We start from the raw sequence: 20,431 nt of genomic DNA on the forward strand, positions 1-20,431 counted from the left end.
CGTATAATATCAGTATTGTGTCTCTGCTGCCTTCTGTTGGTTCCCAGTGGTATTGTGTTTCTGCTGCCCGCTGCTGGATCTCGGTAGTATTGTGTCTCTGCTGCCCTCTGCTGGATCTCGGTGGCTCGCTGCGTCCTTGTTGTTTCCTGCCTTGATGAAGAACATGGCTGTGGCTGAATCCGAATACTCATACTTGACTGCTATATAGTATGCATTTTGTAGTGCGCCACAAATATAGCGCGTCCGAATGCTCAGTACGCATTGTGTAGTACGGAAAACGTTTCCGAATGCGTACTACCGCCACAGTAAACAACGGAGTTCACTACGCTAGCCAATCCCACAATGCAACCGGAGTCTGGTAACGAACGAAGAAGAGACTGCTGACCCGACACCACCAGAAAGACATCGTAGAAAGCGGGGAAAAAATAGACATTAAAAATAGTAAAAAAAGTAAAGTAAGTAATTAAGTAAAAAGAGACATTTTTAATCGAAGGCGTTCGAACGCCTCCGAACACCGCCGAAACTCCACCGGATGTTTGGAGATGACGTATCTCCCCTCAGATGCCGGCAAAATTACCTTGATAAGTTACCTGTTTTCCGTCTTGTCATCGTTGCTATTAAATTAAAAATGTCTCTTTTTACTTAATTACTTACTTGCGTACTGAGCATTCGGACGCGCTATATTTGTGGCGTACTACAAAATGCATACTATATGGCAGTCAAGTATAAGTATTCGGATTCTCGTCATTTGACATCGATGGTGTCAGAAGCGGAAAGAATCAGACATTTAGCCCTTTTATAGTATTATAATAAAAATAATAATAATTGATCCGTTTTTATAGCGCATTTCTAAGTATTCAAAGACGCTTTACAAATAAGAAAGGAATACATAGTAGGCTACAGACAATCAAAAAAAAAACGGAAAATAAATAAATATATATAATCAGGAATCTCTAATGTCATTATTTGTGGCCGTGTTGGGTCATCACTTCATGTTTAGATCTTATAATTACGACAATATTGGGCTGATTCTTTTCAGTTTACTTTGCATGCATTGGTCGAGAAATGGCGCCACCAAGTGGAAGACATAGACGGTGCTTTCTGCTGTCGCTGTTTGCTCTTTGTCAGCAACTTCACCTGAAGAATACGGAAGATTAGGAAGCAGACTTTCCATTACAGCCATTAGAGAAGGTATATTGGCAGCTTCTCATCATAGATCCCTAACTACATGTTATAAACTGGACTTCAATGTACCATAGCTTTATTTAAAGAACAAGGCAGGTAAAGAATCAGGTTGTCCTATAAGGATTAAATATCTCTCAAGTGTTAACAAGATTGCAGGTTAGGTTTTGAGTTAGTAATAAAAGGTGAAACCTGCAGTTCTAACCCACCCAATTATCAGTATCTCATGAGCTATTGGTCTGACGGACTAACCAAGCTCCACGCCCACCAATGTGTTGACAAGCTTTCCAACTGTAGCCTACTACAGCAGGTCAGGGTTAGGGATGGTCAGTGTCCTACCTGTCCCAGGTCAGGGTTAGGGTTGGTCAGTGTCCTACCTGTCCCAGGTCAGGGTTAGGGTTGGTCAGTGTCCTACCTGTCCCAGGTCAGGGTTAGGGTTGGTCAGTGTCCTACCTGTCCCGGGTTAGGTTAGGGTTGGTCAGTGTCCTACCTGTCCCAGGTTAGGGTTAGGGTTGGTCAGTGTCTTAGCTGACCTGGGTTAGGTTAGGGTACAGGGATTAAAAACTCCCTCAGACACCCCTGTTCAATTCTGTATTTCGAGAAGGGGTGTTCGTAAGAAGATGGGAGTCATATCTTTGGACTTTCCGGAGCCTGTAGGTTTAATTTGATATTTCGGTTGATTAGGGATTAGGATTAGGGGTGGGATACAGCGATAAGGTTTAGGGTTAGGATATCGGAATTATGATACAGGGATTATGGTTAGGGTACAGGCATTAGAGATTAGGGTCCCATGCCAGGTTTAGGGTCGGTCAATGTTCCCTGTATTCCCAGGATACAGGGATTAGGGTTAGGATACAGGGTTTAGGGGTTAGGATACAGGGATTAGGGTTAGCGTTAGGATACGGGGATTATGGATAAAATACAGGGATTTGGGTTAGGAAGTTGTGTGTGTGTGTGTGTGTGTGTGTGTGTGTGTGTGTGTGTGTGTGTGTGTGTGTGTGTGTGTGTGTGTGTGTGTGTGTGTGTGTGTGTGTGTGTGTGTGTGTGTGTGTGAGTTCAGATAAACAAATTATCCTCTTCAGTTTGTTAATGATTCATTATTTAATGACAGTTGTTACTCAGGTCCAGGTCTGTGTCCTGGGTTGATCCGAGGTGTTCATCTTTGAAGCGTGGATACGCTTCAAAGATCCCCCTAATGTTTGTTTGTTTTGTTGTTTACTTTTATGTCCCCTAACTCAGAAAAGTGTTGAGAAGCTTTCTTCTCCTTCAAAGTAAAAGTGTTTCCTTAGCTTATTTTTTTCCAGTTGTATTTTGATACTTTGAGAGTCCCAGGATTTCATCACAAATGATACCAAGTACAGCAGTACTTTGTACCCCTGAAGTCATTCTTTAGTTTCACTATTCAGCCCTCAGTCAGAACAGGGACCTGGTGGTTTATATCTTTATATGGACTTCATTAAAGTCTTATCTCATCACTTCATCAGTTATGGTTATTTGCCCTGACGGAGGCCTTAGGAACATAAAGCATCTAGACGTGGTTAGCCTTTGTTCAAAGTCTCCTTCCTCATTTGATCTGTCTTCACTGAGGAGCCCAGCAGCTCAATCTTTAATCTCCGGACCTTTTGTAACATGTTAATGCTTTGTCTCGCTTCTAAACAAGATTTTGGCTTTTCTTGCATTTGTGCTTCTATATTTCCATACAACACGGACAGCACACGTTTCATCACGGAGAAGCTAAGGTACCGTTTGTTGAATTCAGGTTTTCTTCAGATGACCGGTGATGTGTTCTTACTATGTTAATATATTCTTACTAAATTAATCTATCTCCCGTCCAAGTTTGGTGTCTCCAATTTTGTTGTGTCGAAGAGACGCTGATCTCAGTGAGAGGACTTCTTTAAATGAAGGAATATGGGTCATAACATCAATAACTAGTCTCAGTGTGTTGAGGGTGTTTATTAACAGATCCTCTGGTACAGGAACCGGACAGGACAACCTTTTGTTTAAATGGAAAACGATTTTGACTCGAACATAAAGGGTTTTTAATTGTACTGAAAGGATGCGTTTAAACAATCTTATGGACAGTATGATTCTGTTCTGTAGGGAGTCAGTATAGTTTTGTGGTGGACTTTTATTGTGGAGTTTTATTGAGAACGTTAATAAATTATTGATTGTTTATGGTTTTACGGTTCAGTACACTTATGTTTAAACTCCTAAAATCGAGATACTTCAGTCCGGAAAACAGCTCAAAATTCAAAAGGAAAATTAATAATTGTCCTTATAATTAAATTGTTGAAGACATACATAATGATAATGAGTCTAGATCTAGACATAGATAGTGATAGTGTATATGTCTATCAGACAGGAAGAAAGGAAGTCTTCACTGCAGGAGTTTCATCTTTGGTACTAAAACAGAATCCAGAGAAACAATATGTAGTTGTGTTTGTGTCCAGGTCTCCAGTCTACCATGGATGAGGAGAGAGAGGAAGGGGGTCCTCTCTCTAAAACCACTCTGTCTGGGGAACATGGCCACCAGAGCAAAGCTAAGAGGTAAGAAGAAGATATCTCTGTCTGTGACTGTTGTCCATCGCAGAGCTCAGCAGTGATTTAACATGACTCCATCATCCATCTAAGTAAAAGCTGTGTCTGTGTTGTGTTGAAGGCCAGAGCAACAGGAGAGGGCAGACTCCCCTGGACCCAGCTGTGTCTCCATGAAGAGTGACTGGTCTATGAGTCAACCTCCTGACCTTAAAGATGAACGCCCCTCAAATGAGGAAGGGTAAGGATTTGTCAAAGATTATAAAACTACAGCATCTATCAAACATCCATAAATCCTGGTTCTTGTTTTTCTAGAAGGAGCCAGCAGAGAGCAGACTCCCCTGGACCCAGCTGTGTCTCCATGAAGAGTGACTGGTCTATGGGACATCCTCCTGACCTTAAAGATGGACGCCCCTCCAGAGACGAGAGGTAGGAGCTTTAAACAGACGAACAAGAAGACCAATTGCTTGTTGCCGACTAATATTTACAAGTCAGGAAATATTTAGTGAAAAAATATCCATCGTGTGCGTATGTGTGTGTGTGTGTGTGTGTGTGTGTGTGTGTGTGTGTGTGTGTGTGTGTGTGTGTGTGTGTGTGTGTGTGTGTGTGTGTGTGTGTGTGTGTGTGTGTGTGCGTGTGTGTGTGTGTATGTGTGTGGTGTGTGTGTGTTTGTCGTCGTTGTCCATCTCAGAGCACAGCAGTGATATTACACAACTAGTTAAAGCCTGCCTCCCTTGTCTGGCCCCCCTCATTTATGCCATCATCCACTCCTCCCTCACCACTGGAACTTTCCCGACAACCTTAAACCGCGGCTATTACACCAATACTGAAAACACCTGGTGCCGACCCCTCCAATTTCAACAACTCCCAACTAATTTCCAATCTTCCATTCATCTCTAAAATCCTTGAAAAAACAGTTGCCTCCCAACTCCATTCTCACTTATCCCACGATAACCTATATGATCAGTCCCAGTCCGGTTTCCGCCCACTCCATAGCACTGAAACAGCACTCATCAAGATATGATGGCAGCTGATTCTGGACTCCTCACCATCCTCATCCTCCTCCTCCTTTACCTCAGTTCAGCCTTTGATACACTCTGTCCCACCACCCTCCTCAACAGACTAGCTTCCATTGCCATCACCCACACTTCCTTAGACTGATTCAAATCATACTTATCTGGCCGCACTCATTTTCTTCAACTGAAGACCTTTAAATCCATCCCCTCCTCCGTCACTTCAGGTGTGCCCCAGGGCTCTGTCCTGGGACCCCTCCTCATCATCATCTACCTCCTTCCCCTCGGCAATATCTTCCGCAAATTTAAGATTCAATTCCACTGTTATGCTGACGACACCCAGCTCTACCTCAACACTAAACCCTGGTCCACTCTTCCGCCCTCCTCCCTCACTAATTGCGTCACTGAAATAAAAAACTGGTTCACTCTGAACTTCCTCAAATTAAATAGCAGTAAAACCGAGGTTCTACTGATTGACACAAAATCGACCCTATCAAATACGAACAGCTTTTCAATCACCATAGATAATTCCACTGTGGCAGCCTCCTCCAAGATTAAGTGTCTGGGTGTCATCCTGGACAGTACACTATCCTTTCAATCCCACATCAATAACATCACCCGGTCTGCCTACTTCCACCTACGAAACATCAATCGCCTCCGCCCTTCCCTGACCCCCCTCACTGCCGCCATCCTTGTCCACAGCCTCATCAACTATCAACTCCCGTATAGATTATTGCAACTCTCTCCTTCACGAACTCCCTCACAAATTCCTCCATAAGCTCCAACTGGTCCAGAATTCAGCTGCCCGCATTATAACTCGAACCCCAACCATCCAACACATCACCCCTGTCCTCCAGCAGCTCCACTGGTTCCCTGTTCAGTTCCGTCTCAAATTCAAAGTCCTCCTGTTTACATTTAAGGCCATCCACAACCTTGTTCCCCCATATCTGTCCGACCTCATCGACGTACCCACTCCCTCCCGCTCCCTCAGATCCTCTACCTCCGTAAAACTGTCTGTACCCTCTGCCAGTCTCATCACCATGGGGCACAGAGCCTTCAGCCGCTCTGCTCCCCATCTCTGGAATGCTTTACCACCCGAACTCAGAAGCATCAATTCATTTTCCACTTTTAGAATCACATCTCAAAACCCATCTGTTCAAAACTGCCTATTCCACCTGATGCCAATTACTATGTCTGTGTTATTGCAATTTTCTTTCTCTTTTTCTTAATTGTTTTCCCTTCAAATGACTTTTGTGTACCTCTGTACGGTGTCCTTGAGTGCTGAAAAAGGCACCTTTAAATATTATTATTATTATTATTATTATTATTATTATTATTATTATTATTATTATTATATCATGACTCCATCATTAGTCTGAGTAAAAGCTGTGTGTCTGTTGAAGCCCAGGGCAGCAGGAGAGAGCAGACTCCCCTGGACTCAGCTGTGCCTCCATGAAGAGTGACTGGTCTATGGGACATCCTCCTGACCTTAAAGATGGACGCCCCTCCAGAGAGGAGAGGTAGGAGTTTTAAACAGGCGAAAAAGAAGACCAGTTGCTTGTTGCTGACTAATATTTACCAGTGAGGAAATACTTAAAGATCCTGTGTGTGTGTGTATGTGTGTGTGTGCTCTCCACAGGCGACCCCAGGAGAGGTCAGACGTTACCAGTACTCAGTACTCAGAGCTGATCAAGGTGTGTAAATGAAACAAGACATTTGACTTCAGCTCTTAACAGGGACACCGTAAGGGGGGGGGGGGGGGGGGGGGTCGTGGAGGAGGAATTTGGGGATCAGAAACTAATCAGAAAGCTGAGAGGGCGGAAAAGGGCCAACAGTTGGTCACCCAGTTTATCCAAAGAAAGTTTTTTATATATTCACCTTCCTGTGTAATGGGGGCGTTTAGCAGAACCCAAGTGCACAGACAGGCTTTATTCAGGGACCGGATCGACAGGCAGAGGGTAGTCGACAGGCAGAGGTCGGCAACGGGAGGGCAGATGGACGGGCCAGGAATAGGGTACGGGTAAGCAGACAAACCGACAGGGACTCGACGGCAGGCGGGATAGTCAGACAGGCAGAGGTCGGCAACGGGGGGGCAGGCTGGTGGATCGGGAGCCGGGGACAGAAGAGCAGACATACCGACAGGGGCTGGGCGGCAGGCGAGATAGTCAGACAGGCAGGAATCTGCAACTGGCAGGATCGGAGACGAATCTGGAATCAAGTCGTGGGAAAGCTCTGAGAAACTCTGGAGACAATCTGGCAGGGAACGTTTGGAAGGAGAGGACTGATATAGGGAGAACACAGGTGAAGGTGGGTGGGTTAATTAGGAGAGATCAGGGTGGCAGGCAGGTGAATGGGAAAACCAGGGACGGACTATGACATTCCTGTGGCGCTCATTAACACAGAGCTACCTAGTGAATCTTATATCAATCAAGTAGTTCTTCATGAAACATGAAATTCATGAATATGAATCACTGAATGAGGGAGAAAGGTGGATGAATCGGGAAGTCTGTTTACTGAGGAAGTTTGCAGCAGCAAGGCCGACACTAATTTTCTTCTACTTATAAACTATACAGCCAGGGTAAGTCTGTGAATACTTGTGGTGAAAAGTAATATCAGAGTATGAAGACAGTCTGTGTCTTTTCTTACCATTTTCCTGAGGTGTTTAGAGCCAGCGGAGCATTACTGGCGTCTGACAAACTTTGGGAACATATTGACCAAAATGTAAAAATTCCAAAGAATTTCAATGAATTTCTCAAGCGGAAAGCCCTTTTGCTTTCAAACTGTTCTTAAGGAAAGCCTTTTTGCCAAAAACAACAGTAATAATATATGCCACTCATGTACCTCTGACATTCATACATCAATGTTCAATGACAGTAGGTTAAGTATTGGGTAATTAGCACTGGGCTACACTAGAGCTACCAGTCTATCAATCTATGGGTGGTGAAATGGGTTTTCTAGACTGGTGGGTGGTCTAGGTTGGAGGCCCAATATATTCTTTCATAAGGCCCACAATCTCTAGCGGTACCCCTGGATCTGCATGGGCATTTAAACATCTCTTGTGGAGCTAAAAGTCTCCAGTCGTCCCTCGTTACTCCAGCGAGACGTAAATCCAGGAGAGATGCTTCCGATGTCTTCAGTTAGTTCAAAACAAAGTTCTCCTTGATGTTTGTTCTGTTCCAGGGGGCTGAGGAGAACGCACATGCTTTTTTAGCCAAGGAGCTGAAGAAGCTCTGGAGGGATCTCTTCTCAGATTTCCAACAATACTCAGAGAGTCAGAGGAAAGAGGAGGAGGAGGCTGGTAAGAATGAGGAGCAGAGGAGGCGTGCCATAAAGGGAGTGGTAGACATCACAAAGCTCTGCCTGATGGAGATGAACCAGGAGGAACTCGCCTGCAGGCTCGAGAGTGGTAAGATACTCATATAGGTTAAATGGTTTGATCCAGATATGTTGGGTTATTGTGGGGGTATCAGGTTGAATGGTTTGATCGAGATATGGAGGTTAAAAAATACCCTATATACTCATATATAGGTAAAAAAAAATGGTAAACGTTAAATTGCAGATCAACAGTACAATAACTAAGTGGATGTGATGCACCACTATCTTGTTATATCAGGTTAGCAAGTCACCAATACCACTGATAACAAAGTTCTAAGATCCATATAAAGTCGAATTTATAATACTTCTTTCTTTACACCAGAAATTGCTTGGACATATGTATAGTATGTGTCTTCTGGTTTGTGATTTAGGAGCTGTTGCTGTCCAGTGGCAACATGAACTCAAGGATCATCTGAAAAAGAAGTTACACTGTGTGTTTGAGGGAATCGCTAGAGCAGGAGAGCAGAGACCTCTGAATGAGATCTACACAGAGCTCTTCATCACAGAGAGAGGCAGTGGAGAGGTCAACAAGGAACATGAGGTCAGACTGATTGAAAAGGCGTCCAGGAAGCCAGCCAATGAGGAAACACCAATCAGATGTGAAGAAATATTTAAACCCTTACCTACGCAAGATAAACCAATCAGAATAATAATGACAACCGGAGTGGCCGGTGTTGGTAAAACCGTGTTAACACACAAGTTCACTCTGGACTGGGCTGAAGGCAAATTCAACCAAGACATAGACTTCACATTTCTCCTCACTTTCAGAGAGCTAAATTTACTGAAAGGGAAAGAGTTTAGCCTAATGGATCTTCTTCATCAGTTTTCTGTTGAAAACAAAGAAGCAGGAATCTACAGATACGAACATCACCAAGTAGTCTTCATCTTGGATGGTCTGGATGAGTGTAGACTTGCTCTGGACTTCCAGAACAACCCCATCTGGACTGATGTCACCGAGCCGACCTCAGTGGACGTGCTGCTGACAAACATCATCAGGGGAGTCCTGCTTCCCTCCGCTCGCATCTGGATAACCACACGCCCTGCGGCAGCCAATCAGATCCCTGCTGAGTGTGTCGACATGCTGACAGAGGTGAGAGGGTTCAATGACCCACAGAAGGAGGAGTACTTCAGGAAGAGATTCAGAGAGGGTACACTGGCCAGCACAATCATTTCTCACGTCAAGAAATCTCGAAGCCTCCACATCATGTGTCACATCCCAGTCTTCTGTTGGATCACTGCAACAGTTCTGGAGGACTTCTTCAAAACATCCCAGGGAGGAGAAGAGGTGCCCAAGACCGTGACTCAGATGTACAGCCACTTCCTGAGGGTTCAGTCCATACAGGCGGACAGGAAGTATCGTGGGAGAGCTGAAACAGATCAACACTGGAGTTCAGAGAGCACAGAGAACATTACTTCTCTGGGGAAACTGGCATTTAACCAGCTGGAGAAAGGCAACCTGATCTTCTACGAGGCAGATTTGAAAGAGTGTGGCATAGATATCATGGCAGCCTCAGTGTACTCAGGAGTGTTCACCCAGGTCTTTAAAGAGGAGTGTGGGCTGTACCAGGACATGGTGTTCTGCTTTGTCCATCTGAGCATCCAGGAGTTTCTGGCAGCCCTTTATGTCTTTCTGTCCTACATCAACACTGGTGTCAATTACATATCAAAAGAACAGCCAACTCCCAGGGAAGATGAATTCCTCCTCCTCTACCAGAGTGCTGTAGACAAGGCCTTACAGAGTGAGAACGGACACCTGGACTTGTTCCTCCGCTTCCTCCTGGGCCTCTCTCTAGAGACCAATCTAATACCCCTACAAGATCTGCTGGGACCAAGAGGGAATACATTACTGGGCAATCTAACTAAAAAAGTTCTGCTGGGAAAGACAGGAAGAAGGTCACGGATCAATACCCAAATAGTCCATTACATCAAGGAGAAGTTAGAGGGAGATCTCTCTCAAGAGAGAAGCATCAATCTGTTCCACTGTCTAAATGAGCTGAACGACCGTTCTCTAGTGGAGGACATCCAAAAGTACCTGACATCAGGAAGTATCTCCACAGAAGCTCTCTCCTCTACTCAGTGGTCAGCTCTGGTCTTCATCTTACTGACATCAGAAGAGGATTTGGACATGTTTTACCTGAAGAAATACTCTGCTTCTGAGGAGGGTCTTCTGGGGCTGCTGCCAGTGATCAAAGCCTCCAAAACATCTCTGTAGGTTCACTAATAAATTGCATTACAATACGCAATACAATATTCATAATACTAGAAAATAAAAATATAAATAACATACAAAACTGTAGGCATACTTAGAACATGTTTTACGATACACACAACACAATACACATACTACTATAAAAGTAATATTAAGATACAGTTTTCAGAACTACAAAACATCTGTTATGAGTATTATTGTTAGCATCAACATTTTACAGCTAATATATAACTAAGATATAAGATATCATGCATAATAATATGTTAAACTATAGGAAAAGTCTTAATAAAACATTTAATCACGGTTCCTATGTTTGGTTTATTGTGTGTAAAGGCTGAATGGCTGTAAGCTGTCAGAGAGATGCTGTGAAGCTCTTGCCTCAGTTCTCAGCTCCAACTCTTCTAGTCTGAGAGAGCTGGACCTGAGTTCCAATGATCTGCAGGATTCAGGAGTGAAGCTGCTCTCTGCTGGACTGGGGAATCCACACTGTGCACTGGAAACTCTCAGGTCAGTTTTACTCAAAGTGCAAACAGATACACCATAAGGTTCCATTTCAGAGGGCATTTAACTACTGCCACCTGGTTTGAAAATTGCTCCTAAATGACGTCAAACTATATCAGCTAAATACTCAGTACCTTTGACGACCACATTTATTAGAGTGATGCCATTGGACATATTACACCTAGTTGTCTATGTGGGATGTAAAAATGAAATGTTGAAGAGTAATCGCAAAGTTGCCATCACAACTTTTCAATTATAAACACAAAATATAATGATAGTGCCCTCCCACAATTCCCTGTTAATGGGCCAGTGGTAGTTAAAGGTAACAAATTATACCACCAGGTGTGAGTGATTAGCCGTTACAAGCCTTTTTTTGAAAATCTGCCTCTTCTTACTTCACAAGTGTTTGCTACATTCCACTTGGTTGGCTGGTGAACTGATCTATCCAGCACACATCTAAGTGGATGTGTGCTGGCGCTCACTTGTGATGTCAGAAGAGGCAGATTTTCAAAACGGCTTATAGCGGCTAATCACACTCACATCCGGTGGTATAATATGTCACCCTTAAACAAGTTCCAGTATTTGCATCCATCAAAAGATATAGGTCTAAATAAACTAAATGTATAATTTCACTTGAACAACTCACCAATTTCTATTTTTAGTTGCCATGACAGGTCTTGGAATGGTCTTGGTCTTGTAAGGTTATGATTGTTCACATATATTCTTTAGATATATGCTATCTTCAGAATATAGAAATACAGAACAATATGTAGAAATTCAGAGCAACATAATAGGATTGAATATGTAGAGATACAGAGCAATATGTAGAAATACAGAAAAAGATAAAACTATTCAATATGTAGAAATACAGAAGATAAAACGATTGAATATGTAGGAATACAGAAAAACATAAAACGATTGAATATGTAGAAATGCAGAGCAACATAAAACAATTGCATGGGTAGTAATACAGAAAAACATAAAACAAATGAATATGTAGGAATACTGAACCCTAGAGGGGATTAATAGTTGTCCTTGATTTTGAAGTCTGATAAAAGTGTCTGAAGACAGGAATGGCAAGTGCACTTAGTGTTTTAGTTATTTTTAAATGTGCATAAGCAATATGATTAGATTTAAAACTCAAAATAAAAGTTTTAATTAATCAATCAATAGCCTTGAAGAAGGAAGCATTGGGACTGATAGAGTGCGCTGAAGGCCCTCCTTGGCTCCACAGCCCTCTGCTTCGTTAGGTCTGACTCTGTTCACACAGAGTCCAGGATCCCTACGGCCATCAGGCGACTGCTGAAGGAAGTTTGAATGTTCACAGTCATCTCCTTGAGCTCCCTTCCCTGATTCAGCGAGGAGATTCGAGGCGCTAGCATCACTGGACGTCCTCCCCTCCAGTGTGGGCCCCATGGTGGCCCTGTGCTGTTCGTTAGCTACACCATGTTTCTCCTCTGAGCTAGTTAAATCTTTTAAGCACTTTTAATCTCAGTTTCTAACTTGTCTGTTCATTTGTGTTAAGGCTGAATGGCTGTGGTCTGTCAGAGAGATGCTGTGAAGCTCTGGCCTCAGCTCTCAGCTCCAACTCCTCCAGTCTGAGAGAGCTGGACCTGAGTACCAATGATCTGCAGGATTCAGGAGTGAAGCTGCTCTCTGCTGGACTGGGGAGTCCACATTGTACACTGGAAACTCTCAGGTCAGTTTTACTCAGTTTTTAAACAGTTACACCGCAAGGTTCAATAACAGATTACTTTTAAAACAATTACTGCCCCCTGGTTTGAGAATTCCCCCTCAATGACATCAAACTATACCAGCTAATAACTCCGCATGCGAAAATTAAAAAGTTAAAAAGTAATCCCAAAACTCTCATGCTCCATACACAACACGACCCTGAGTATTGCCTTTATTTGTACACCACACACGAAACATACACCATAAACCCCACAACCATGACTTCCTTGGTGGCGGTGCCACTTTCCCTGGGCCTCCCAGGATCCTTTGTGGCACCCGGACACAGCAGCCACGGCCGGAATCATCACAATATCATTTTCATAGGAACAACTCAACAATTTTCTTTTTTTGTTGCCATGACTGTATAAGATCTTGGTTATGTTAAATTATTTTTTACATATTACATTTATTTTTACAATTATTTAATCTCCAGAATTTCAATTTAAGACATGGAAATACAGAACAATATGTAGAAATACAGAACAACATAAAACGATTGAATATCGAAGTTATAATTACATAAAAAACGTATCTGTAGGCACACTAACATGCTAAATAACATATACATACTACTATAAAAGTAATAATATGATAGTTTTCAGAAATACAGAACAACTGTTATTAGTATTGTTGTTAGTATCAACATTTTAAACCTAATAAATAACTAACATTTGAAGATCAAATGTATTCGTAAAACTATCAGAAAAGTTGAATAAAACATTTAATCACTGTTCCTAACATGTTCCTGTTCATCTTATGTGAAGGCTGAATGGCTGTCAGCTGTCAGAGAGATGCTGTGAAGCTCTGGCCTCAGTTCTCAGCTCCAACTCCTCTCTTCTGAGAAAGCTGGACCTGAGTACCAATGATCTGATGGATTCAGGAGTGAAGCTGCTCTCTGCTGGACTGGGGAGTCCACACTGTACACTGGAAACTCTCAGGTCAGGGTTAGGGTTAAATGTGTCTTTGGGTCTGTTTTATATGTAGGGATGATCCAGGACTAGGTGGGCTGTGATCTAAAAGAACAGACGACACGTGTCTAAGATCCCCGACAGATTCAGCATCATTCATCATTTGTAGGCTGGGTTCACCGTGTCAGTGGACCACAGATGGGAGGATGAGAGGCCAGAGGAGGAACAGAACTTTTGAGAATGAGGATTTCAGGAAGATTAAAAAATGTTGTTTATTTTAAGGGGTCTCGTTTATTTTTGCTGTCTTGTTAACTGCTAGTCTGTTATGAGTTAACATGTTATTCTAGCTGACAGAACTCTGGCCAGATGTTGTGAGGGTGAGGGGTTGCTGTCCTGCTAACTGCTAGCATGTTATGTATGTTATATGTTATGTAACTCTGGCCAGCTGCCGTGAGGGTTAGGGGTTGCTGTCTGTAAGGATGTTATATGTTACAGGTTATGTAACTCTGAGGAGTTGTCATTAGTGTAGACATGGTGATGAGACTATACCCGGGCTATGATCTGATAAAATCACAAAACCTTTTCATATGGAATGAATATTTTAATAACCTTTTTACTTTAGTTGGAACTATTCTCATCCAGATTGAATAATTAAAGTGTAAGTGTGTGTGTGTGTGTGTGTGTGTGTGTGTTTATGTGTGTGTGTGTGTGTGTGTGTGTGTGTGTGTGTGTGTGTGTGTGTGTGTGTGTGTGTGTGTGTGTGTGTGTGTGTGTGTGTGTGTGTGTGTGTGCGTGCGTGTGTGTGTGTGTAGGTTATCTGGCTGCTTGATCACACAGGAAGGCTTTGCTTCTCTGGCCTCGGCTTTGAGCTCCAACCCCTCCCATCTGAGAGAGCTGGACCTGAGCTACAATCACCCAGGAGACTCAGGAGCTATGCTGCTCTCTACTCGACTGGAGGATCCACTCTGGAGACTGGACACTCTCAGGTATGGAGAGGACAGCTCACCATTCAGAGACAATGTCTCCTGCAAGGATTCATCCCGCTGCTAGATTAAGTGGTTTGAAAAGGCCTCTGTAATTTATGTTGTGTAGAATGGGATGAGACAGCAGATGATGAAGGTGAATGTTTCAACATGCTGCTCTCACTTTGTTTCCCCCGCAGTGTGGAGCACGGTGGATTGTGGAGGCTGAAACCAGCTCTAAAGAAGTGTAAGTGTCTGTTTGATTCATCACAACACACACTATATATTGAGATGGAAAGTCCATCCACACAGCAAGAGGTGACGTGTGTTCATTCAGATCCTTCTGCGAATGAAGATGATGGTTGACATCATGTATGTTACGTGTGTAAAAATGTACATGTTCACAATCACAATTAATATTAGGTATTGTGATAGTTATTTATTTATGCTGATGATTATTGGTAGTATCTATTTTATTATAATTATTGGACATGATCATATCATAATAATGATACTAACATTAGTAATAATAGTAATTATGTGTGTATTGTATGTTCTGTTAAAAAAACGAGTGTTAGTGTCAGATGTTTTGTGTCATTATCATTGTTAGTATTATGATTAATTACTGTTGTAATGTTATAATTCAGGTCTATAACTAATATTAAACGGTTAAGTTATTGTGTAAACTTTCACGCATTTTCTGCAGGAAATGCATTTTCTAGTTTCATTTATTACCATTAGAACATTTGACAAAACACCATAATAATCAGGATACTATTAATCACAATTATACATTTATAAACTATTCCAAAACGTGCATCATAAATAATACTAATATCTTGTTGCTATTTTAATTATTTGTAGAATTATTTTTAACAGTAGACATAGCACATCATATTCATAATAACATGTTTATAATTATCCATGCAATTCATTTACGATATCAGCTAGAATACTATTATTATCTTTAGGGGTGATGCTGTTATATTTATAATAATGATGTTTATGATGATTAATTAATAATAATGTTTTAGCAGCCTAATCATGTCTTTCTTCCGTCAGATGCCTGTGAACTCACACTGGACCCAAACACAGCCAACATACGACTCTCTCTGTCTGAGGACAACAGAAACGTGACACGGTTTGAAGAGAACCAGTCGTATCCGGATCATCCAGAGAGATTTGACTCCTGCCCCCAGGTGTTGTGCAGAGAGGATCTGACTGGCCACTGTTACTGGGAGGTAGAGTGGGAAGGAGAGGTATGTATAGGAGTGGCTTACAGAGGAATCTCAAGGAGAGGAGGGGGTGATAAAAGCGGGCTTGGATGGAACAACAAGTCCTGGATTCTTGATTTTCGTGAAGGTCGCGAAGGTGCCCGACACAACGGTAGTCAAACAGCCATACGTCTCCCCCCCGCTGGCTCTAACAGAGTAGGAGTGTATCTGGACCGGCCCGCTGGCACGCTGTCCTTCTACAGAGTGTCCCCAGGTGGAGGAGGGTCCTTCGACACACTGACACACATTCACACCTTCCAGTCCACCTTCACCCAGGAGGTCCTTCTCCCCGGGTTTCTGTTAAATAAGACTGGTGCCTCAGTGTCTCTGTGTCCATTGTAGCAACACACACAAACAAACAGACAGACCCATAGAAAGACGCACACAAACATATGTACACAGACATGAACAAAAACACTCATCGTTCAATAATCTATGAATACATATACATGCACACACGTACACAGACATAAAAACACCCAAACTTACAAACAAATATTTACATTAACACACACAGCCAAACACACCCATACACACAAAAATCGTTCATGAATCTATATACACACGCACATATCTACACATACATAAACACACACACATCATTCATGAATATATAAACACACACATAAAAACACATGCACACACACGTCTACAGACACATTTTCACAGGCATACACTCACACACACATCGTTCATGAATGCAAACACAGATCAGGTGGGTTTTGCCGGTGAGAAGCTGTAGGTAACATCAGTGTCTCTCGTGGTTCATCTCTCAGCCCTCTCTGTGTTCAGATGGGCTGCTGAGCTTCAGATTAGAGGGGGCCGCTTGGGTCTGGGGGGTCCTCACAGCCCTGACGTTGTTGAGGACCAGCTGTTAGGGGGACGTTTGAATACATGTTGACCAATGGACGTACCTGTAGCGCATGGAAAACACAATACTTTGTGATTGATTTAAATGCTGAACTGTACTCCAAATTCTTAAATTTATTGGGCTTCTGAAAGGTTCAGCATGATAAACCATGAAAGGAAGATCTTCCTTTGGGTTAAGCAGGTTGTACAAGATTTACTTTCTAATGTCAAAATGTGTTTTAAATGTTGATTGATGGTACATTATTTTACTACAATATTTTTTATATTTAAACATTGTCAAAAAGGTTTTTTATTTTGCCATGCCTGACATGGAACGTGAATCATATGGAGTCAGTTTCCTGCCATAATTCAAACCTGAAAAAAAAAGTTTCAAAGGCTTGTAAATCTGGGTTTGAAAACTCAACACCTTGTAAAAACGGTTTTGCAACACTGAAAAAAGAGATTATAACCTGAAAAAAAATAAAACTAAAATTCAAACATCTGTAAACATGATTTTGTGTTCTATTTTATCTTCTTCATCATTTTCACCAACACATTTTCAAAGTTCAAACAATTTCACCAGCGCATTTGCAGAGTTTCAAATCTGGCACTGTTCTAACAGTGTATTTCCTTGTTGCCCGGTTTTGAAACCTTGTAAATGGGATTCTGCAAACAGGTGTTCATACATTGAGAAATACGTTTTGAAAGGTTGAATATTTAGTTTTAAAAACTTGTAAAGGTGTACGTTTACGACATTGCAACGTATTTTTTCAGAACTGACTTTTCAGCACTGACTTTTCAGAGATTTGACCACAGGCGCAAGCTTTGAGTCACGTGAATATTGGCAGTGTTCTGTCGCCACTCGTTTTGAAACTCCTGACAGTCAAATCTGAAAAAAAAAATAACGTTCCTGGGGGCGGGACCATTTAGCTCTAAACCTATTGGTTGCTCTCGGCTGACGTACATTCCAATCACATGTGCCGTTCACCGGGCTGTGCGTGATTGACAGTGCTCTGCCGATGACACGAATAACAAGCGACTTTCGCGGTTGATTTTGATTTCCATTTTCTGGAACCATAGTCTCATCTCCATAGGACGCGACTAGCAAGGACGCGTCCTAGCAAGGCTGCAGCCTTCACTTTGGGAAACAGCCACGGTTCCAGAAAATGGAAATAGCGTGGCTGTTACAGCCTACTTCTGGTGGCTCCACATTGGCCAGGAAGGCCATGGTTCCCACCATTATTGAAACTCCTCAACGGAGAGCCTTGGTGCCTCCCAGAGAGACAGGCCCTTCTGTCTCAGGTAGGCGGACGCATATGGCACACGAATCCGGGCCGCCTGCGGCTGTGCGTGTGGCCCCTGAGAGACAGGACCCGCTGCTGACGTCTTGCGACAAGTCAGTGGTCCGTACCATTTTTAGTTCAAGGGCACCCTCCACAAGGTTGCTCTATGCAAACAGGTGGAAGTTGTTTTCCCAGTGGTGCGTGGCGCGGGGCGAAGTCCCGGAGACTTGCTCAGTGGTAGTGATACTACACTTTCTGCAGTCTGTGTTGGACAACAGAAGAGCTGCGTCTACCCTGCGCGTTTATATGGCCGCGATCTCGGCCACACACGCAAGGGTGGATAACCAGACGGTAGGGTCCCACTACCTAATCAGGCAGTTTCTGAAGGGGGCTCAGATGCTTCAACCGCCGCGATCCCTGAGGGCACCATCATGGGACCTGCAAGTAGCTCTGAGGTCCTTATGTCTACCCCCATTTGAGCCACTAAGTCAGGCAGACCTGACGCGGCTGTCCATGAAGACGGCATTTCTCCTTGCCATTGCGACTGCAAAACGGGTCGGTGAACTCCATGCCTTGTCAGTGAGCCAGGCGTGTTTGCGCTGGCACGCAGATGGGTCAGGAGTGGTGCTCTGGCCGAACCCATCCTTCCTACCCACACGATTGTCTCCCCATCATGTAAACCAATCAATCGAGTTGGCTGCTTTCAATCCCCTAGGCTCTCCAGGGGGTGCAGAAAGAGTGTCAGACCTGTTGTGCCCGGTGCGGGCGCTTAGGGCATATGTTGAAGCGACAACCAGCTTGCGTAAGACAGATAACCTCTGTCTGTTACGGGGGCTGCAGGAAGGGGGCTGCCCTGTCGAAACAGAGACTCTCCCACTGGGTTGTGGATGTGGTCTTGAATGCCTATAGGGCACAGGGACACCCTGTGCCCTTGGCCGTTAACTGCCACTCTACCAGGAGTATGGCTACATCATGGGCTGCCTTGAAGGGGGTTCCACTTCAGGACATTTGCTCCACGGCTACATGGTCCTCATCATGTACGTTTGCCCGATACTACAGGGTTAATGTCGCTGCTCCTCATCCTGTGGCGACGGCTGTCTTGTCGACGGCTTCGAGCCCTTGATTGAAGTGAGCACTCTTCGTAACTTTTTGGCATTAGTCATCCAGTGCTAAAGCACCGGTCAGTAGGAATGAAATAGAACGATAGTTACGTATGTAACTACGGTTCTATGAATTCCGGATGACCGCCAGAGTTCTCTGTCACTCAGACTTCTCAGATTCCGCGAGAAGATCCAGTTGGAACAGAACCTCGGGTGACTCCGGAATATATAGACTTTCTCGGGTCACCCAGGTGTCACAGGTGACTTTTTTGGTATAATTACTCGACCTGCGCATGCGCGCGATGGAACATCCAGTGCTAAAGCACCGCCTCTGGCGGTCATCCGGAATTCATAGAACCGTAGTTACATACGTAACTATCGTTTCAAAACGAGTGGCGTCAGAACACTGCCAATATTTACGTGACTCAAAGCTTGCGCCTGTGTGGTCAAATCTCTGAAAAGTCAGTGCTGAAAAGTCAGTTCTGAAAAAATACGTTGCAATGTCGTAAACGTACACCTTTATACACAAAAATTATAAGTAATCTGGTGAACAATATACACACAAACACTCACATACACGCGCACACACATTACAGTTACAATTATGTTTATTTATTTAATCTAGAAATCTCTGAGTTAGTGAGAAGCTTCCCTCCAACGCGACATGGGTTTAACTTATCTAAATCATATACAGTTCAACTTATCCAAGGGCGCACCATCAGTGACGGATGGATTCAACACCAGTCAGACACCAGTGAGACGGCATTCTTGAAGATCAAACCGAAAGGACCTGCTGGCCGGACCTCCACACTGCAGTCAAGCCCAGGGCTCCAGTCCGCCTGAATCAAATATGGCCCTATAGCGACCTCAGTGTGTCTGAGGAAGCTCCATAAGGAGTGTGTTCATCACTCATGGTCGACAGAATCGCATCCTGTAGGAGAACCCTCCAGAGCTTCTTCAGCTCCTTGTCTAGAAAAGTATGCATTCTCCTCACTCCTTTAACATCAAGTAGAACCTTACTCTGAACTAACTGAGGACATCAGAAGCATCTGTCCTAGATTTACGTCCCGCTGGTCTAAAGAGGGAAGCCTGGAGACTATTAGCTCCACAAGAGATGCTTTTAATGCTCATGTAGCCAGGGGCACCACTACAGATTGTGGGTCCTGTAAGACCCTGAAAGAATATATTGGCCTCCAACCGAGACCCCTCCACTAAACCACTAACATCAGCCAACAAATTTAACTTGAAAATCTCCCCTCTTGATACTTGGCTGTTTAAAATTGGTTGGTGCCTCTATTAAATTATTTACGGTAGCCGGTAATCGACTTGTGTGGACTTCCTGGAAACATGGACCTACCGATAAGGCACAGACTTGGAAAACAGTATTTGTTAATAAACTCCCGGTACGCTATCCAAGTTGTTGATGCTTCGTTTTATGTGCAGGTACCCTAATCATGCTACTGCAGAGGTTTGGTGCCATTTTGAGCAATATTAGTGGTTAAAAAA

General features: G+C 43.4%; 1 protein-coding gene across 4 annotated transcripts; it reads left to right on the top strand.

The window, feature by feature from the left end:
- The first annotated feature begins 2,335 nt into the window (after positions 1 to 2,335).
- On the top strand, positions 2,336 to 16,875 carry LOC132452527 (NACHT, LRR and PYD domains-containing protein 12-like). 4 transcript variants are annotated; one of them, XM_060045191.1, is made up of 14 exons: positions 2,336 to 2,921; positions 3,633 to 3,729; positions 3,842 to 3,958; positions 4,033 to 4,146; positions 6,134 to 6,250; positions 6,370 to 6,424; positions 7,911 to 8,136; positions 8,477 to 10,313; positions 10,648 to 10,821; positions 12,341 to 12,514; positions 13,314 to 13,487; positions 14,270 to 14,443; positions 14,620 to 14,666; positions 15,482 to 16,875. In XM_060045191.1, exons 2-14 carry the CDS (start codon positions 3,647 to 3,649, stop codon positions 16,033 to 16,035), a joined length of 3,846 nt encoding a protein of 1,281 aa, XP_059901174.1. In that variant the 5' UTR covers positions 2,336 to 2,921; positions 3,633 to 3,646; the 3' UTR covers positions 16,036 to 16,875. The 4 variants fall into 4 exon arrangements, with proteins under 4 accessions (XP_059901174.1, XP_059901175.1, XP_059901176.1 ...); XM_060045192.1 differs by having other exon boundaries at positions 4,036 to 4,146; XM_060045193.1 differs by lacking the exon at positions 13,314 to 13,487 and having other exon boundaries at positions 2,337 to 2,921.
- Positions 16,876 to 20,431: the final 3,556 nt, after the last annotated feature.

Source organism: Gadus macrocephalus, chromosome 23, assembly GCF_031168955.1.
Source record: "Gadus macrocephalus chromosome 23, ASM3116895v1".
Classification (NCBI taxonomy): domain Eukaryota; kingdom Metazoa; phylum Chordata; class Actinopteri; order Gadiformes; family Gadidae; genus Gadus; species Gadus macrocephalus.